At 46.6% G+C, this 21,579-nt stretch overlaps 1 protein-coding gene across 1 annotated transcript; it reads left to right on the plus strand.

The window, feature by feature from the left end:
• Positions 1-1,466: 1,466 nt before the first annotated feature.
• Positions 1,467-5,832, plus strand: LOC309799162 (protein FAM170A-like; the record flags this gene model as incomplete). Its single annotated transcript, XM_082612156.1, has 4 exons — positions 1,467-1,536; positions 3,853-3,993; positions 4,756-5,276; positions 5,812-5,832. The coding sequence occupies 4 exons, from the start codon at positions 1,467-1,469 to the stop codon at positions 5,830-5,832; spliced, it is 753 nt and encodes a 250-aa protein (XP_082468282.1).
• Positions 5,833-21,579: the final 15,747 nt, after the last annotated feature.

Consider the following 21,579-nt stretch of genomic DNA (forward strand, 5'->3'; position numbering starts at 1 on the left):
TTGTTTGTTCTAGAGAAGGGAGGGAAACAATCCAATTGTCCAATAATGCTTGAATGGAAAATAAATGATGCTATACGCATGTGATGAAATAATATCAAACAGTCAAAAATCAAAGACCTAGATCTATATGGACTGATGTGGATAAATCTTGAAAAGATAATATTGATTGAAAGAAAATAAGATAAAGAATCTTAGATTATGATAACAGGTATGTAAGTATTTAAATATTTAAATCAATTCAACATATTGCTTCTATATAGAGAGATGCAAGAAAATAAACTTTATCCAAAGAACACATTATTTACATTTAATATGTTCATTTATCTAGGAAACCCAAAAGAACCCACAGATAAACTAGCAGGAACTAATAAGACGGTTCAACAAGGCACACACATACAAGATCAATACATTTTAAAAATCAATCAGGCTCCTCTACACTGGCGATAATAAATTAGAAACTGTAAAAGAAAATAAGAAAAAAAGAAGATCTAAAAAGAGTCACAAGAGCCATATAAATTATTTAGAGCTAAGCATACGTAAAAGTAAATATAACTAACAAACTGAGTACGACCACTTAAACTCCGCCCAACCCAAGGATTAAAAAACGCCTGTTCTTACTTTATGAGAACAGGCCCTCTTCTTAAGTAGCAGATCAGTAAAATAAGTGAGAGTGAATCAAAGAAACACAGCATTTGAAAAGTCAGCTAGGCCAAGCCTCTCGATCGCACAGACAGAAGCTGAAGCCCAGACAGGTTGAGTTACTTGGTAAAGGGCCCAAGGTCCTGACTCAAGGACTAGCATTTTTCACTCATTCGTAAGATACAGTCAAATTCAGTACCTTGGAAAGAGATGGGAAAAAATGAAGAAATCAATTATATAGTTACTCATCTTTAAGTACAGAAATAGCCGTGACAAAATTACACGTATTGAGGGAAAATTGAAGCGCAGAGTTTAAAATGTCAATAATCCACAGGGAAACTGGAGACCATTTAAAATATTAATATTAAATCTCTATATAAGACATTAAAAGATCTCCAATCAAAATGTTCATTTTATAATAGATATGGTATGATACAATTTATAATAGATGTGGTACGAACCTTTCCCTTTCATGGGAAAGGTTCGGCTGGGAAACAGGAATTGTTCTTGAAAACGGGGCCTGTGCTATTGCAGAGACTGTGCTGTACCTAGGTCAACAGAATGCTCCGATGTCATCATTGAGGTCACAGAGTCCTGCTGTGCGCCTGGCAACCTTGGAAACTTAACAGCCCTGGTGAGCACTAGGCAGCACTGCTGGTTCAATAAGTGGTACCAGTTTTTCAGCCATTTAGGAGACTTGACTATTTTTACTTGTATTGAATCATTTCAACGGATTGCCCAAGAGCCAACAAGGGCCAACCTGTAGGGAAGAGGAGGAGTTGGACATCTCTTGAGGCATCTTCTAAGGGAGACTTCTAGTTGGTACGATGAAACGGCGACAAAAGAGGAAACATCTGGAAAATGAAGAGTCCCAGGAAACTGCCGAGAAGGGAGGAGGTATGTGGGGGGCAACTTGTCTGGGGCACATGGGTTTCTGCCAAACTGGACCTTCTCTACGAAGAGGGGGACTGAGAACGTGTCACCTGTGAAGCAGGGAGTGAGAGACCTTGTCTCACTGATGCTGCCGTATCCATCCGGAGCGTCCCTGTGGTGTGAGACGGCACAGAACGGCCGGATGGCCCCTGGGAGATGGGAGGTCAGCTCCGCTGCTCTGAGGACTCTCTCCTGGGGCTTCTGGGCCTGGAGTTTTGTCGGACTCACAGCAGGCTGCATCCTGCTTGCACAGACCTAGAGGTGCAGCTTTTCTCAGTCCCCGATTTCTCTCTTATGCTCTTGGATCTTTCGCTGGGGTCATGAGGTGGGGGATGTGAAGGATGCAAGGATGCTGAGAGAGACCCATGAGTTGCTTGGCCTCTTTTACCAAAGTGGAAAGAGAAGCCCCATGAGTTGAAGGCCCTGTTGAAAAATATCTTGACAAGTGGAATGCACTTTGAAAGAAGATTGTTTGTCTAGGGATGGTGTCCTATTGAAAGCAAGGAGGTTTTATTCCTTCAACAGGAACAATTTCCCAAAGGAGACCAAGGGAAGGGAAGGGCTTTCCAGAGACTGAGACCGCGTGGGCAAGGGTGAGAAATGTCCTCAGGGTCCTGTGGGGAGCTCTGAGAGCCACGGGCCACGTGGTGCCTGCGTGCATTAAATGTAGGCGAGTAGCTTGCCCTGGGAGGGGGTGGTCACCCCAGAGATCCAGCTAGAGGTCTCTGCCCCAGATTAGAGCCCAGGAGCTCCTACCAGGCCCAGGGCCCTGGAGACTGTAGGATGGGCCCTGGGAATGGAGGTCTAGACAGCAGGCAGATTTTCAGGCAGTGGCTGGGACAGGCTGGGGAAGGCAATGACTGCCCCTGACCATTCAGAATATTTTGCTCTATGTTCCTGTGTGTGGGGGGGGTGGGGGGCGGAGGGGGTAGTGCAGAGAAGAGCAGAATGAATGGGGGTAGAGTTCTTATCAGATATAAACTCTGCGTGGTACAGTTCTTGTCACCCTGCCTGGACCTGGCTGACACTCGGTGTATGTAAGAGTGTATACAGAACTCTTGTTAGGGGTGTTTTATGAGACAGTAACTCATACACCCATGTACACTCTGATACAGCAAAAATATCACACACCCCACATATAACTTCCGTATTTAAACCACACACAGCACATGGAGGTATATACACGCATCCCTCCTGTACTACGTTCTCATACAACCCACCTGTATCACAATCCTCTCCTCCAACACCAAACGCTGGAGATGAGATATGTATATAGACACACACACTATATATATAGGACACACACACACACACACACTATATATATATATCTCCTCAAATCTCGCACACACCTAACTTCAGCCATCTCTAAATACCTCTAAAAGAACCAGTCACGTTTCATACACAACACACTTGTAACACATTCTTGAGTAATGCCAGACCCGCTTTGTACAAACCACAGTAAACCACAGTCTCACTAACCCATGTCACGGTTGCCAGAGAAAATATGGGCTATCCAGTTCAATTTGAATTCCAGATAAACAACAAGTAATTTTTCAGTATCAGTATGTCCCAAATATTGTATGGGCCATACTTACACTAAAACTAAGTCAGGCCAAATACTGCATGGGAATACTTACACTAAAAAATTATTCTGGGTTTATCTGAAACTGAAATTTAACTGGGTGCCCTGTATTTTTCTTCGCTTAGTCTGGCAACCCTTATATACTTACCACCAGCTCTGGTATTATATATTTATTGTATTTTTGTTTAGTGTGTGTCTTCCTCTACCAGAATGTGCAGCGTTACCAGAGACTACAACAATGCAAGAGTGCCGGATACAGAGGAGTAGCTGCTTACTGAATCTTGGTGAATGAATGAATGAACACACACCATAAATACAAGCCACACCATGTAATGAGGAAAAGTTACATGTCCCAGAATTCCTGACTTGTGAACAGAAACCATGCACACAAAGGCCACAGACACAGATAAGACACATCTCCACCGTGCTCCCCACGCCAACCCCACACTTACCACAGACTTAACTGATACACATCACTCACTCTTCCCACATACTCACGGTCACCACCGAGGCCTACATTACCAACAAGACAGTGACAGAGTAAGTACTGATTTGAATTAAATACTGGAGTATCCACTGGGAACCACACTCTAAACTGTGTGTATTCACTGCACCTGACATGTGCCAGACACTCGGTAAGTATTTGTGGACAGAGGACTGATGAACCCACCCTGAGCCTTTCATTCCTCCCTCAGGAATCTCGAAGTCACAAGAGGATCCCCCTCAGCTTGGATCCACTGTGGTGGCCCAAGGCTGCAGCCCAGGGGCAGGGGAGGTCTCCTCTGCCTCTACATACTTCTCCTGTGCTTCTTCTCCGCGCAAGCTCATCTACGCTGGTAAGGGCGCGGGGCTCCTCAGGTGAGGGGGTGCTTGGCTGTGAGGCAGGAGGCACACAGATCCCAGTGAGGCTGAGAGGAAACCCAGGGTCATCAGAGGTGATGAGGGCTCTGTGGAGGAGCCTGGGCAGGATGGCTGAGCTGTTACGAGGGCGTGGATCCCAGCTGAGTCTGGGACGGGGGTGTGTGAATCCTGGTACTACCATGGTGGCGAAGTCAAGGAGCAGGGGCCGGAAAGGTCTGGGCTTGAGGTGGAGGGAAGAGGGACCAGATTAAGCATCTTCAGAGGAAAATGTAGGCTTTGTCTTTGCCTTTGCTTCCAGAGAAGGACAGAGTTCTACATCATAGATCTCCAGCCTGAGAGCAGGACCATCCAGCTCAGGTCCACACAGCTCACACATACATCCGCCCTCCAGGCACAGCCCTTCTCAGTGCACACAGAAACCCCAAGCACCACAGCCCCATTCCACAAGTAATGCACCACACTCCTCGTCGTACACGCATCCACCCGTGTCGCTCACATACCACAGCCCTCACCATACTCCACACCCCTGTATACAGACACCGCTCCAGTATCCCCCCACACGCACATGAAAAGCCCACAGATGACACCAGATACACCGCTCCGTCCTACGGCCAACAGACACCAAGCTCACGACATAGCTACGTCATGCAAATGTCCCTCTCTCGTCTACCACACCTGCTCCCTCAGCTTCTGGCACGGCCCATGTATGTTATTATGTTTTTAATTTCCTTTTTCAGGAATCCGGAGATCACATCGAGACACTGCCCAGCCTAAAGCACCCCTAGCCCAGGTTCAGGAAAAAGGGGAGACTGCTCCCCCATCACACTGTGTCTCCTCCTCACCCTCTTCACCCTGTAAGCACTATCTGCACCCAGACAAAGAGGAAAGGGGCATGAAAATATACTACATGCAGGTACAAGTGAACAAGGGTGTAGCTGTCTCCTGGAAGACAAAGAAACCCTTGGAGTTGCCTGAAAAGCAGCTGACGATAGAAGAAGTGACCCTTCCTGAGGATGCGTGCACAGTAGGCACTTACCCCTCTGATGTGTTCACCGAAAGCCTCCTGTCTGACAGTGAGCCCACTGGGGAGGAGAAAGAGTATGAGGAAAGGGCAGAGCCAGGCAGCCCATCAGGGTCACCTGCAGTCCAGGAGACACCCAGGGCCAAGACACCGGCCTGGATGGTGACCATGGAGACCGGCTTCAGGTGCATGGCCTGCTGCCGGGTCTTCCACACCTCGGAGATCCTCCAGCAGCACGTGAAGGGTGGCGTCCTGGAGGGCTTCGGCTGCCGTTTCTTTCATCTCAACATCGCCCAGTGGATGGCCAATGTGGAATTCGAGAGCACCCCTGAGGAAGAGGGCAGTGTGGAACCCGAGACCACCTCTGAGGACGAGGAGGACGAGGAAGAGAAGCTAGAAGGCCCCAGCCCGAAGAGACCCCGCAGGCAGGGTCTTTTCTCTCTTTTGAGTTCCACACAGCAACTGAGATTCATGGGACAGAAGATCCTGGAGACGGTGTGGCCTTGGAAGAGGTAAGGCTTGAGGCTGGCAGTCTTCTGAGCCTATGTCACGAGGGCCCAGAGGAGTCTAAGGGAAGGGGCCGCACACATGTGCTGGTTTACCTAATGGCTCTGCAGTTGCATCAACTTGGGACACACCCAGCACTTCCAAAGGAATTGAGCTCTGTTGACTTCAACAAGAATGTGGAGCCTTTTCCTAGGAGTTTTCTCAGGGTCTGCACGATGGACCTCAACTCTTAGAGGACGTACCACCAGCAGCTCCTTGTCAGCAGAGAGAGCAAGGAGTGGTCTGAAGAGAGGACAGGGGCCCTTGCAGGACCGGAACTTTGAGGTCTGAGAGCCTTGGGCCTGAGCTGAGATCTCACCCGGACCACTGGACCTAGCCTTCTGTGACAAAGGGGAATATGAAAGAGAGTCACGTGGAAATGAGGTTCCCCGAGATATGGAAGTGTTCCAGAACCTTCGTTGCGTGGTAGTTGATCTGGAGCCAAGCTCACTGTGGTGTGTGTGGCTCTGAGCATTAAGGCAACGCTGGAGGGTAACCCTGACCAGCAGAGTTTGGAGTGCTTCTTGTCTCTTCCTGTTCTACCTCAGTTGTTTTATCCCTTCCAGGGAGAAGAAAGGACCCTCGGGAGAGTAGCAGACAGAATGCCATGGTCTGAAGGAGGATGAAGGGACCGGCACTCAGTCTAACATCATATGACAATAGGAACGTCCTATGCAATAAAGGGCATTTTCCAAACCTTTCCTGGATGTTTTAGTTAATTACATTTTTCTATCTATGCATCTATCTATCAGTCATCTATATCTGTATCTTTCAAGGTTTGTGAACAAGCTTTCACATAAGCACTAGAGACGTCCGCCAGCATTTTCCAGAAGGAGGCCTGGAAATTGCTGGGGACTTCTCACAAATAGGGAATGGCCACAACCCCTGCCACACAGACTATGCGCGTGGCCCTCCTGACTTACTCCCACTCTCTCTCTGAATTTCCCAAGGTCTGAGATGAGGGTGCTGGCTGGAGGCAATGATCGCGGGCAGGCTGAATCTTCTCCAGATTCTGATTCTCTTCCTGGGCCTATCGTCCTCAAGCACAGTCTCCATGTCCCTGGTCACACTGATCTCTCTCCTTCAGTCCTTCCCTCCCTCCCTCTCCGGCCTCCCAGTGCAAAGAATACTTTTTTACATTTGAGACGAGATTTATTGTTTGTGCACAGAATTCTCACCTGTTCTACTGTGGCCTCTGTTTTGAACATTCCAAAGCTGAGAATTCTCTTTTTTTCTCCCTCATTTCTGCTGAGTCTTTACCTTCCTAATGCAGTGAACTCAGAGTGCCTAGCTGACTGGAGGGGGAAAAAAATCCAGGCAGCAAAGAGAAATAATAAAAAAAGTATCAGTTAATTTTTCATAGTGTTATCCAACTATATATTTTTAAAATTTTGGATTAATATTAGGAATATACTCTTTATAAAAAACTGAATTATTGGGCTTCCCTGGTGGAGCAGTCGTTAAGAATATGCCTGCGAATGCAGGGGACATGGGTTCGAGCCCTGTTCTGGGAAGATCCCACGTGCCACGGAGTAACTAAGCCCGCGCGCCACAACTACTGAGCCTGTGCTCTAGAGCCCGTGTGTCACAACTACTGAGCCCACGTGCCACAACTACGGAAGCCTGCGTGCCTAGAGCCCGTGCTCCGCAACAAGAGAAGCCACTGCAATGAGAAGCCCGTGCACCACAGCCAAGAGGAGCCCCCGCTCACTGCAACTAGAGAACACCCGCTAGCAGCAACAAAGACCCAATGCAGCCCCAAATAAATTAATTAATTTTTAAAAATTGAATTATTTTCAAGGGGACAATGTATAAAAGTACAATAAAAGTCCCCCTTCATAACCCCCCAACCCCACTCTCAAGATGGAATAGATATGCTGTGATACAATTTATAGTCGTAGTACTATTACTCCTCCCACCGCAGCCAAAATCCTCTGAGCCCGGTGCAGCAGCTTCCTTTCACAATGCTAGGACCGGCCACAAAACAGATGATAATCCCTTTGGACATTTCAAGGAGCAGCACCAAGGGAACAGTACCTGGGAAATGCCACTGACAGCTCAGAATATCCATGGCATTTCTAGGGCATCGGCACTGCTCTTGCTCTGGGAATGAAGGTCCAAAAAGCACGTCAGAGAATGTTCGTAATTGTAAACAAGCTCCACCTTTGAAACACAATCTAGATAGAACCAAATATACAAGCCTGCACAATGGATGAAGCCAACGTCTTCTCCATGATTGCCCTTCTGACAACTTTGTTGTCTCCTCAACCATAAAAGGTGAACTTCAAACTCACGACCTTGCCTTGTCACCAGAAACATCCAAGCTTGGATCACTCTTTCTAAGAGCAGATATTTGCTCTGTGAACTATTAGAGACTTGTCACATACACAGAAGTAGAACAGGATTATTTCTATCTACCTGGGGACCTGGAGTCTTTCACATTGCTCCTGTTAAAACTCTCAGAACACCAAAACTTTACCTACAAAGGGTTCAAGCTATGACACTCCCAATTTTCACAAACCTCCTCATCTCTTGTGAGTCACATGCAGCCAATTCCAGGAATTGGAAACATGGTTGTGAGGATGAAACTGACTTTGGGGCTCCCCTTGGATATGGTCTTCCAGACTTACCAAAAGGCCATTAAGAGGACGGTTTACCCCACCTCAGGGAAACCCGAGGCAGTACTTGCAGTCAAGGGCTGGCCATGGCTTCTGAGCTACATCCTGAAAGAATTTCATACTGTACCTGGATCTGCTGAAGCCATTTCTGACTGTCCGAGAGCCAGCATGGACCGCTCCTCAACTGCCTCCATTGTGGATCATCAGTAGGGCTGTCAGATTTACTAAATAAAAATACAGGATACCCAGTTAAACTTGAACTTCACATGAATAGTAAGTCATCACTTTTAGTATAAGTAGATCCTATGTACTATTTGGGGCATACTTATCTTCAAAATATACTCGTTGTTTTTCTGACATTCATAGTTAACGGAACAGCCTATATTTTATCTGTCAACCCTACTCATCAGAAATGATGGAGTCTTATAGAGATCCAAGAGATGCCTCAGAGCATCCTCAGCTTTTATTTCTATGTCCTGGACAGTGAGCACGAGCTTCCCACTCACATTAATTGGCTATAATGGAGTATATTCTCCATTTTAGAGCCTTTTGTACTTGTCATTGTTATCATCTTCCTTATTTTAAAGAGAGGTTTATTTTTTTCCAAACTTAATAGCTCATCCAAAAGTATTTGGAAGTTCATTCGACAAGGGAAAAACAACATGATTCTGAAAAGTGAAGGAAACCGCCTGGTGTTTAGTCAAGAAGTAGTAGGGAGATTGAAAAAGCCAAACTTAATAAGCAAATCTCTCCAAGGGTATTTTCCGAGCTTGATACCCTCCCACACCCTGAAAATATTATTACATCAAGAAGGTAGAACCTGCTAACCAAAGGTAAGGCTCCCATATGATTCTATCAAACTGAGGATGCTTCTTTACTAAGCAGTGAGCACACTTGCTGCCCCAGGGACCTTGGCAGTTGCAATACAGAGCTCTTCCCTTTGGGATGGAAACAGCAAGTTTTCCTGTGGTCTACACGCTGGCCCCAAAAATACTACACTCCCAATACTTGTCAACTTTAAGTATTTTTCTACATATCTCCATTTTTCTGTTACTATTTGGACTACATCCTAGCCTGGACATTACATAAATTGCATTCAAGAAGCTATTTTTAAAAGTTGGTAGGAAATCTTAAACATATAGCTTACAGTCCCTGGCTTACTTTCATCCAGGTGCATAAGGGTTTTCAAAAGTAGTCAGGTTAGTTACCCCGTATCACAGCCCCACGCTTTTGTCAGAGATACAAAAATGTAACATGGTATTTAAGGTTTTAGTGGCCAAATCATCAAGCCTCCCAGACAGAGGCAATAGAGCAAAATGATTACAGAGGCATGGATTTTGATTTGCTCCAGTGTCTTGGGCAAGTCACTTGGCCTCTGTATTTATTTGTACTTATCTGCCCTTTTCTGTCCCTTGGGAGTTATAAATGTACCTGGTCCATGGCTATGTTGTACAAATTATCTGTAAAGTAGTTAGAAGAAACCGACACAGAGTAAGCACTCCACAGACATTGGCTATTAGCTACTGGAAATATTTCTCCATGAAACAGATTACTTTATCAGTGGATGACTCGGTGGGAGAGAGTGAATCACAGAATCACAGCATGTTGAAAGTGACCTAGTTCACACTCTTATGTGAAAAAAAGAAAAGTGTGCATGCGTAGAAAATGTCTGAAAGTTTACATAACGAGTAGTTCATCATGTTAACTTTGAGGATTAGAATAAATCAGGAAAGGAGGAAAGAAAAACTTGAGTGTCATTCAATTTCTACATCATTTGTGTTTCTATACTGAGACTCTGAATGCATGGGAAGTGCAATTTTTTTTAACGTGGCGGGATAAAGCTTTTCAAGTTCTCCTGATACATCCGTATTATTATTTCAGAATTGCTGGCATTTCTTGCCATCTTCGGATCTACACCCATTTGAGTCAGGGGGCCATTCTGGACGGAGGAGATAATAGAGCAGAAGTGAAGTGAGAGAAAAGGAGAGAAAAGATTTTCTCTTTTCTCTTCAAAGAGGAAAGGTCTTTGGAATGGGAACAACTCACAACCAAACTTTGGGGAAAGGATGTGATGGAAAACGAGACAAACATCCTACCCCTGTGATGAGAAGGATTCCCTGGGCTGGATGGAGGGAGGTCACAGGTGGCTGGACAAGGAAACCAACTAGGGAGAAACACACACAAGTGCAGAGCAAACACCCCGAGGCCACTCAGCCTGACTCCATGCAAACATGTGTCCAGCAGCCAGCCCTTCACCTGTGGCTCCCCAGCAAGACAGGTACCTCGGGGGTGCCAACTCATTCTGAGTCCATTATGCCTGGTCATTCATAAACCGCTGTCTAACTTGTGAGGAATAAACTCTCAATGTTTATGAGGAAATTGGGGAAGGAGATTGGAAGGTTACTTAAATGGAAAAAAAAAAGAGTTCAGGAAGGCAGGATGGTAGAGAGAAAAGAAAAGGACCTTAAAAGATGGAAAGGATTTGCCAAAGAAGAGAAAGAAAAAGAAATGATTCCGAATGGGTTAACCTGCACCTAGGAAGCTAAGGAAGATTATTGATGTGTGAAGACTATGGAATAAAGTGAATAAAATTTATCAGAAGTTGCTGAGACTATGGTAAGAAGCATGATTATCAAATTATGAATTGGCTGCAATGGCATTCTAGGGGGACACTAGGAAGGGGAAACAAATGTTCATGAGATGACAGTGGCAGGTGGAAAGTTGTTTCAGGGGAAGATCAGTCTTGCAGAGTGTGTATCAGAGGAGGGCCAGTGTGAGCAAGCAAGGAAATACTAAGTGTATACGGTTCCTTCACTGAGTGCACCCAGCCCCGTGGTCAGCCTTGAGAACAAGCAGGACTTCAGGTACTGGAGCTACATTTCAGTCATCAAGACTTGAGAAGACACCCTTAACTCAGGTCTTCTCTTCAAACTCCATCTTTCCTTCTTGACCTTCATTTGGCCTCTTCCTTTACCCTCAAGCTGTGGACTAAGGCCACAAGAGCAAGATGGGTCACTAGTGTCCTCCATCCCCTAGCGACTGTGCTTCACATCAGTGGAGTACCGAAGGCAATAACCAAGTAACAGACACAAGAGTGTATGAAGACGAAGAGATTCTGATAAGGCTTTCTGTGACAGTGTGGGCCGAGTCGGCTGTATATGCCTGCTATCACCTGAAGGATGAGCAGCCTTAGGGGAGAAGTGCTCAGAAGGCAGAGCCTGGCTCTCTAGAGGCTCTGCGTCCTCACAGCCCACTCCAAGACCTCAGTTGCAGCTTCGGCCCCCAATCTCTCTCCCTCTGCCTACTCACAGTTTTTGAAGTCTTCTTTCCTCCACATTTCTCTTGAGAGGTGGGGGAGGAAGATGAGGTTCAGGCCAGCTCAGACTCCCCTGGGATCCCAGCAGGATGCCTATCATGAACCTCCCACCTTCTAGGAAGCTCCTAAGATCTCCACACTTGGGGGAGGTTTCATTTCATCTCTGCTTCAAATTGCTGGCTGGAGATGGCCTGTTGGAAGGTGGCTAAAAGCAAGTAGGAATCTTCGGGCAGCCTGGCCCTTCTCGACTGTCAGACATCTTCAGGGATATTCTAGGAAACGTTGTTTGTTCTAGAGAAGGGAGGGAAACAATCCAATTGTCCAATAATGCTTGAATGGAAAATAAATGATGCTATACGCATGTGATGAAATAATATCAAACAGTCAAAAATCAAAGACCTAGATCTATATGGACTGATGTGGATAAATCTTGAAAAGATAATATTGATTGAAAGAAAATAAGATAAAGAATCTTAGATTATGATAACAGGTATGTAAGTATTTAAATATTTAAATCAATTCAACATATTGCTTCTATATAGAGAGATGCAAGAAAATAAACTTTATCCAAAGAACACATTATTTACATTTAATATGTTCATTTATCTAGGAAACCCAAAAGAACCCACAGATAAACTAGCAGGAACTAATAAGACGGTTCAACAAGGCACACACATACAAGATCAATACATTTTAAAAATCAATCAGGCTCCGCTACACTGGCGATAATAAATTAGAAACTGTAAAAGAAAATAAGAAAAAAAGAAGATCTAAAAAGAGTCACAAGAGCCATATAAATTATTTAGAGCTAAGCATACGTAAAAGTAAATATAACTAACAAACTGAGTACGACCACTTAAACTCCGCCCAACCCAAGGATTAAAAAACGCCTGTTCTTACTTTATGAGAACAGGCACTCTTCTTAAGTAGCAGATCAGTAAAATAAGTGAGAGTGAATCAAAGAAACGCAGCATTTGAAAAGTCAGCTAGGCCAAGCCTCTCGATCGCACAGACAGAAGCTGAAGCCCAGACAGGTTGAGTTACTTGGTAAAGGGCCCAAGGTCCTGACTCAAGGACTAGCATTTTTCACTCATTCGTAAGATACAGTCAAATTCAGTACCTTGGAAAGAGATGGGAAAAAATGAAGAAATCAATTATATAGTTACTCATCTTTAAGTACAGAAATAGCCGTGACAAAATTATAGGTATTGAGGGAAAATAGAAGCGCAGAGTTTAAAATGTCAATAACCCACAGGGAAACTGGAGACCATTTAAAATATTAATATTAAATCTCTATATAAGACATTAAAAGATCTCCAATCAAAATGTTCATTTTATAATAGATATGGTATGATACAATTTATAATAGATGTGGTACGAACCTTTCCCTTTCATGGGAAAGGTTCGGCTGGGAAACAGGAATTGTTCTTGAAAACGGGGCCTGTGCTATTGCAGAGACTGTGCTGTACCTAGGTCAACAGAATGCTCCGATGTCATCATTGAGGTCACAGAGTCCTGCTGTGCGCCTGGCAACCTTGGAAACTTAACAGCCCTGGTGAGCACTAGGCAGCACTGCTGGTTCAATAAGTGGTACCAGTTTTTCAGCCATTTAGGAGACTTGACTATTTTTACTTGTATTGAATCATTTCAACGGATTGCCCAAGAGCCAACAAGGGCCAACCTGTAGGGAAGAGGAGGAGTTGGACATCTCTTGAGGCATCTTCTAAGGGAGACTTCTAGTTGGTACGATGAAACGGCGACAAAAGAGGAAACATCTGGAAAATGAAGAGTCCCAGGAAACTGCCGAGAAGGGAGGAGGTATGTGGGGGGCAACTTGGCTGGGGCACATGGGTTTCTGCCAAACTGAAGCTTCTCTAGGAAGAGGGGGACTGAGAACGTGTCACCTGTGAAGCAGGGAGCGAGAGACCTTGTCTCACTGATGCTGCCGTATCCATCCGAAGCGTCCCTGTGGTGTGAGACGGCACAGAACGGCCGGATGGCCCCTGGGAGATGGGAGGTCAGCTCCGCTGCTCTGAGGACTCTCTCCTGGGGCTGCCGGGCCTGGAGCTTTGTCGGACTCACAGCAGGCTGCATCCTGCTTGCACAGACCTAGAGGTGCAGCATTTCTCAGTCCCCGATTTCTCTCTTATTCTCTTGGATCTTTCGCTGGGGTCATGAGGTGGGGGATGTGAAGGATGCAAGGATGCTGAGAGAGACCCATGAGTTGCTCGGCCTCTTTTACCAAAGTGGAAAGAGAAGCCCCATGAGTTGAAGGCCCTGTTGAAAAATATCTTGACAAGTGGAATGCAGTTCGAAAGACGATTGTTTGCCTAGGGGTGGTGTCATATTGAAAGCAAGGAGGTTTTATTCCTTCAACAGGAACAATTTCCCAAAGGAGACCAAGGGAAGGGAAGGGCTTTCCAGAGACTGAGACCGCGTGGGCAAGGGTGAGAAATGTCCTCAGGGTCCTGCGGGGAGCTCTGAGAGCCACGGGCCACGTGGTGCCTGCGTGCATTAAATGTAGGCGAGTAGCTTGCCCTGGGAGGGGGTGGTCACCCCAGAGATCCAGCTAGAGGTCTCTGCCCCAGATTAGAGCCCAGGAGCTCCTACCAGGCCCAGGGCCCTGGAGACTGTAGGATGGGCCCTGGGAATGGAGGTCTAGACAGCAGGCAGATTTTCAGGCAGTGGCTGGGACAGGCTGGGGAAGGCAATGACTGCCCCTGACCATTCAGAATATTTTGCTCTATGTTCCTGTGTGTGGGGGGGGGCGGAGGGGGTAGTGCAGAGAAGAGCAGAATGAATGGGGGTAGAGTTCTTATCAGATATAAACTCTGCGTGGTACAGTTCTTGTCACCCTGCCTGGACCTGGCTGACACTCGGTGTATGTAAGAGTGTATACAGAACACTTGTTAGGGGTGTTTTATGAGACAGTAACTCATACACCCATGTACACTCTGATACAGCAAAAATATCACACACCCCACATATAACTTCCGTATTTAAACCACACACAGCACATGGAGGTATATACACGCATCCCTCCTGTACTACGTTCTCATACAACCCACCTGTATCACAATCCTCTCCTCCAACACCAAACGCTGGAGATGAGATATGTAGATAGACACACACACTATATATATAGGACACACACACACACACACTATATATATATATCTCCTCAACTCTCGCACAAACACACCTAACTTCAGCCATCTCTAAATACCTCTAAAAGAACGAGTCACGTGTCATACACACCACACTTGTAACACATTCTTGAGTAATGCCAGACCCGCTTTGTACAAACCACAGTAAACCACAGTCTCACTAACCCATGTCACGGTTGCCAGAGAAAATATGGGCTATCCAGTTCAATTTGAATTCCAGATAAACAACAAGTAATTTTTCAGTATCAGTATGTCCCAAATATTGTATGGGCCATACTTACACTAAAACTAAGTCAGGCCAAATACTGCATGGGAATACTTACACTAAAAAATTATTCTGGGTTTATCTGGAACTGAAATTTAACTGGGTGCCCTGTATTTTTCTTCGCTTAGTCTGGCAACCCTTATATACTTACCACCAGCTCAGGTATTATATATTTATTGAATTTTTGTTTAGTGTGTGTCTTCCTCTACTAGAATGTGCAGCGTTACCAGAGACTACAACAATGCAAGAGTGCCGGATACACAGGAGTAGCTGCTTACTGAATCTTGGTGAATGAATGAATGAACACACACCATAAATACAAGCCACACCATGTAATGAGGAAAAGTTACATGTCCCAGAATTCCTGACTTGTGAACAGAAACCATGCACACAAAGGCCACAGACACAGATAAGACACATCTCCACCGTGCTCCCCATGCCAACCCCACTCTTCCCACATACTCACGGTCACCACCGAGGCCTACATTACCAAAAAGACAGTGACAGAGTAAGTACTGGTTTGAATTAAATACTGGAGTATCCACTGGGAACCACACTCTCAACTGTGTGTATTCACTGCACCTGACACGTGCCAGACACTCGGTAAGTATTTGTGGACAGAGGACTGATGAACCCACCCTGAGCCTTTCATTCCTCCCTCAGGAATCTCGAAGTCACAAGAGGATCCCCCTCAGCTTGGATCCACTGTGGTGGCCCAAGGCTGCAGCCCAGGGGCAGGGGAGGTCTCCTCTGCCTCTACATACTTCTCCTGTGCTTCTTCTCCGTGCAAGCTCATCTACGCTGGTAAGGGCGTGGGGCTCCTCAGGTGAGGGGGTGCTTGGCTGTGAGACAGGAGGCACACAGATCCCAGTGAGGCTGAGAGGAAACCCAGGGTCATCAGAGGTGATGAGGGCTCTGTGGAGGAGCCTGGGCAGGATGGCTGAGCTGTTACGAGGGCGTGGATCCCAGCTGAGTCTGGGACGGGGGTGTGTGAATCCTGGTACTACCATGGTGGCGAAGTCAAGGAGCAGGGGCCGGAAAGGTCTGGGCTTGAGGTGGAGGGTAGAGGGACCAGATTAAGCATCTTCAGAGGAAAATGTAGGCTTTGTCTTTGCCTTTGCTTCCAGAGAAGGACAGAGTTCTACATCATAGATCTCCAGCCTGAGAGCAGGACCATCCAGCTAAGGTCCACACAGCTCACACCTACATCCGCCCTCCAGGCACAGCCCTTCTCAGGGCACACAGAAACCCCAAGCACCACAGCCCCATTCCACAAGTAATGCACCACCGATATTCCCAAAATCACACTCCTCGTCGTACACGCATCCACCCGCGTCGCTCACATACCACAGCCCTCACCACCATACTCCACACCCCTGTATACAGACACCGCTCCAGTATCCCCCCACACGCACATGAAAAGCCCACAGATGACACCAGATACACCGCTCCGTCCTAAGGCCAACAGACACCAAGCTCACGACATAGCTACGTCATGCAAATGTCCCTCTCTCGTCTACCACACCTGCTCCCTCAGCTTCTGGCACAGCCCATGCATGTTATTATGTTTTTAATTTCCTTTTTCAGGAATCTGGAGATCACATCGAGACACTGCCCAGCCTAAAGCACACCTAGCCCAGGTTCAGGAAAAAGGGGAGACTGCTCCCCCATCACACTGTGTCTCCTCCTCACCCTCTTCACCCTGTAAGCACTATCTGCACCCAGACAAAGAGGAAAGGGGCATGAAAATATACTACATGCAGGTACAAGTGAACAAGGGTGTAGCTGTCTCCTGGAAGACAAAGAAACCCTTGGAGTGGCCTGAAAAGCAGCTGACGATAGAAGAAGTGACCCTTCCTGAGGATGCGTGCACAGTAGGCACTTACCCCTCTGATGTGTTCACCGAAAGCCTCCTGTCTGACAGTGAGCCCACTGGGGAGGAGAAAGAGTATGAGGAAAGGGCAGAGCCAGGCAGCCCATCAGGGTCACCTGCAGTCCAGGAGACACCCAGGGCCAAGACACCGGCCTGGATGGTGACCATGGAGACCGGCTTCAGGTGCATGGCCTGCTGCCGGGTCTTCCACACCTCGGAGATCCTCCAGCAGCACGTGAAGGGCGGCGTCCTGGAGGGCTTCGGCTGCCGTTTCTTTCATCTCAACATCGCCCAGTGGATGGCCAATGTGGAATTCGAGAGCACCCCTGAGGAGGAGGGCAGTGTGGAACCCGAGACCACCTCTGAGGACGAGGAGGACGAGGAGGACGAGGAAGAGAAGCTAGAAGGCCCCAGCCCGAAGAGACCCCGCAGGCAGGGTCTTTTCTCTCTTCTGAGTTCCACACAGCAACTGAGATTCATGGGACAGAAGATCCTGGAGATGGTGTGGCCTCGGAAGAGGTAAGGCTTGAGGCTGGCAGTCTTCTGAGCCTATGTCACGAGGGCCCAGAGGAGTCTAAGGGAAGGGGCCGCACACATGTGCTGGTTTACCTAATGGCTCTGCAGTTGCATCAACTTGGGACACACCCAGCACTACCAAAGGCATTGACCTCTGTTGACGTAAAGAAGAAGGTGGAGCCTTTTCCTAGGAGTTTTCTCAGGGTCTGCACGATGGACCTCAACTCTTAGAGGATGTACTGCCAGCAGCTCCTTCTCAGCAGAGAGTGCCAGGAGTGGTCTCAAGAGAGGACAGGGGCCCTTGCAGGACCAGAACTTTGAGGTCTGAGAGCCTTGGGCCTGAGCCGAGATCTCACCCTGACCACTGTACCTAGCCTTCTGTGACAAAGGGGAATATGAAAGAGAGTCACGTGGAAATGAGGTCCCCCGAGATATGGAAATGTTCCAGAACCTTCGTTGCGTGGTAGTTGATCTGGAGCCAAGCTCACTGTGGTGTGTGTGGCTCTGAGCATTAAGGCAATGCTGGAGGGTAACCCTGAGCAGCAGAGCTTGGAGTGCTTCTTGTCTCTTCCTGTTCTACCTCATTTGTTTTATCCCTTCCAGGGAGAAGAAAGGACCCTCGGGAGAGTAGCAGACAGAATGCCGTGGTCTGAAGGAGGATGAAGGGACCGGCACTCAGTCTAACATCATATGACAATAGGAACGTCCTATGCAATAAAGGGCATTTTCCAAACCTTTCCTGGAGCTTTTATTTAATGACATTTTTCTATCTATGCATCTATCTGTCATCTACATCTGTATCTTTCAAGGTTTGTGAACAAGCTTTCACATAAGCACTTGAGACGTCCGCCAGCATTTTCCAGAAGGAGGCCTTGGAATTGCTGGGGATTTCTCACACATAGGGAATGGCCACAACCCCTGCCACACAGACTCTGCGCGTGGCCCTCCTGACGTACTCCCACTCTCTCTCTGAGTTTCCCGAGGTCTGAGATGAGGGTGCTGGCTGGAGGCAATGATCACGTGCAGGCTGAATCTTCTCCAGATTCTGATTCTCTTCCTGGGCCTATCGTCCTCAAGCACAGTTTCCATGTCCCTGGCCACACTGATCTCTCTCCTTCAGTCCTTCCCTCCCTCCCTGTCCTTCCTCCCAGTGCAGAGAATACTTTTTTACATTTGAGACGACATTTATTTTTTGTTCACAGAATTCTCACCTGTTCTACTGTGGCCTCTGTTGTGAACATTCCAAATCTGAGAATTTTCTTTTTTTCTCCCTCATTTCTGCTGAGTCTTTACCTTCCTAATGCAGTGAACTCACAGTGCCTAGCTGACTGGATGAAGAAAAAAATCCAGGGAGCAAAGAGAAATAATAAAAGAATATATCAGTTAATTTTTCATAGTGTTATCCAACTACATATTTTTAAAATTTTGGAATAATATTAGGAATCTTCTCTTTATAAAAAACTGAATTGTTGGGCTTCCCTGGTGGAGCAGTGGTTAAGAGTATGCCTGTGAATGCAGGGGCCATGGGTTCGAGCCCTGGTCTGGGAAGATCCCACGTGCCATGGTGTAACTAAGCCCGCACGCCACAACTACTGAGCCTGCGCTCTAGAGCCCGTGTGCCACATCTACCGAGCCCACGTGCCACAACTACGGAAGCCTGAGTGCCTAGAGCCCATGTTCCGCAACAAGAGAAGCCACTGCAATGAGAAGCCCGTGCACCACAGCCAAGAGGAGCCCCCGCTCACTGCAACTAGAGAACGCCCGCTAGCAGCAACAAAGACCCAATGCAGCCCAAAATAAATTAATTAATTTTAAAAAATTGAATTAGTTTCAAGGGTACAATGTATAAAAGTACAATATAAGCCCCCCTTCATAACCCCCCAACCCCACTCTCAAGATGGAATAGATATGCTGTGATACAATTTATAGTCGTAGTACTACTACTCCTCCCACCACATCTGAAATCCTCTGAGCCAGGTGCAGCAGCTTCCTTTCACAATGCTAGGACCCGCCACAAGACACATGATAATCCCTTTGGACATTTCAAGGAGCGGCACCAAGGGAACAGTACCGGGGAAATGCCACTGACAGCTCAGAATATCCATGGCATTTCTAGAGCCTCGGCACTGCTCTCGCTCTGGGAATGAAGGTCCAAAAAGCACATCGGAGAATGTTCATAGTTGTAAACAAGCTCCACCTTTGAAACACAATCTACATAGAACCACATATACAAGCCTGCACGATGGATGAAGCCAAGGTCTCCTCCATGATTTCCCTTCTGACCACCTTATTGTCTCCTCAACCATAAAAGGTGAACTTGAAACTCAGGACCTTGCCTTGTCACCAGAAACATCCAAGCTTGGATCACTCTTTCTAAGAGCAGATATTTGCTCTGTGAACTCTCAGAGACTTGTCACATACACAGAAGTAAAACAGGATTGTTTCTATCTACCTGGGGACCTGGAGTCTTTCACATTTCTCCTGTTAAGACTCTCAGAGCACCAAAACTTTACCTACAAAGGGTTCAAGCTATGACACTCCCAATTTTCACAAACCTCCTCATCTCTTGTGAGTCACATGCAGCCAATTCCAGGAATTGGAAACATGGTTGTGAGGATGAAACTGACTTTGGGGCTGCCCTTGGATATGGTCTTCCAGACTTACCAAAAGGCCATTAAGAGGAAGGTTTACCCCACCTCAGGGAAACCCGAGGCAGTACTTGCAGTCAAGGGCTGGCCATGGCTTCTGAGCTACATCCAGAAAGAATTTCATACTGTACCTGGATCTGCTGAAGCCATTTCTGACTGTCCGAGAGCCAGCATGTACCGTTCCTGAACTGCCTTCATTGTGGATTATCAGTAGGGCTGTCACCTTTACTAAATAAAAATACAGGATACCCAGTTAAACTTGAACTTCACATGAATAATAAGTCATCACTTTTAGTATAAGTAGATCCTATGAACTATTTGGGGCATACTTATCTTCAAAATGTACTCGTTGTTTTTCTGACATTCATATTTAACTGAAGAGCCTATATTTTATCTGTCAACCCTACTCAGCAGAAATGATGGAGGCTTATAGAGATCCAAGAGATGCCTCAGAGCATCCTCAGCTTTTATTTCTATGTCCTGGACAGTGAGCCCGAGCTTCCCACTCCCATTAATTGGCTATAATGGAGTATAGTCTCCATTTTAGAGGTTTTACTACTTGTCGTTGTTATTATCTTCCTCTCACAGCAGTGAGAGGCCCGCATATTGCAAAACAAACAAACAAACAAACAAACAAAAAGGAATAAGCTTGAATAATTCCTCCAAATCTCAGTGGTTTAAAACAACAAAGGTTCATTTCCCGCTCGTTGTACATGCCCATCATGGGCTGCCTAGGAGTTCTGCTCTTCGTTTTCCTTATTCCTGCCCCCAGCTTGACAAAGCCACCTCTCTCAGTCATCTTTGTAGAGAGAAAGAATTCTGGAGCCTCACACTGGCAGTGTGAGTTCTCGCCCAAAAGTAACACACATCACTTCCACCCAGAATTGTTGACCACAATCTTATTTTTAGGGAAACCACTGCCCAAAACTGCCTGCCCTGACCAGGCCCGACAGTAACCACTTTCACGAGCTATCTTAAAACAGGAGGTCCTGGTAAGGAACGCGGAACTAACCAACTACCACCAACCGGAAGAATTAGGGAAAGGTCAAAAGGAGAGAGGAGACTCCTGTCCATATGTCCTACCAACCTCCCAGAATCCTTCTCTCTGGAACCTATCTTAGCTGAGCAATGTGTGCACCACCAGAAAGGATCCTGAGTCAGAATGACTGGCCGGAGACAACCCAGAAACTAACCCCATCACCATAAAACCTGAGACTGCGAGCCACATGGCAGAGCAGTTCTCCTGGGTTCCCTTCCCCTCCTGCTCTGCACCCGGACACCCCTTCCCAATAAAGTCTGTTGCTTTGTCAGCACGTGTGTCTCCTCAGAAAATTCTTTTCTGAGTGGTAGACAAGAGCCCACTCTTGGGCCCTGGAAGAGGTCCCTCTTCCTGCAACATTATCATGTGTCTCTCCATTTTCTAAACTCCTTAGGCAAAAGTAATTGTGAACAATACTACTGAATAGTACAGAAACCATACAGAAAAATTCTAATCCCTCCCTGTTAAATAGGAGACTTGACAAAACCACCAAGCTATGCATTCACAAAACTGGGTCTAGAACTCACATCTCTTAGGTCATGATTCAGAACC

Source organism: Mesoplodon mirus, assembly GCF_964341445.2.
Source record: "Mesoplodon mirus genome assembly, chromosome: 3".
Taxonomy (NCBI): Eukaryota; Metazoa; Chordata; class Mammalia; order Artiodactyla; family Ziphiidae; genus Mesoplodon; species Mesoplodon mirus.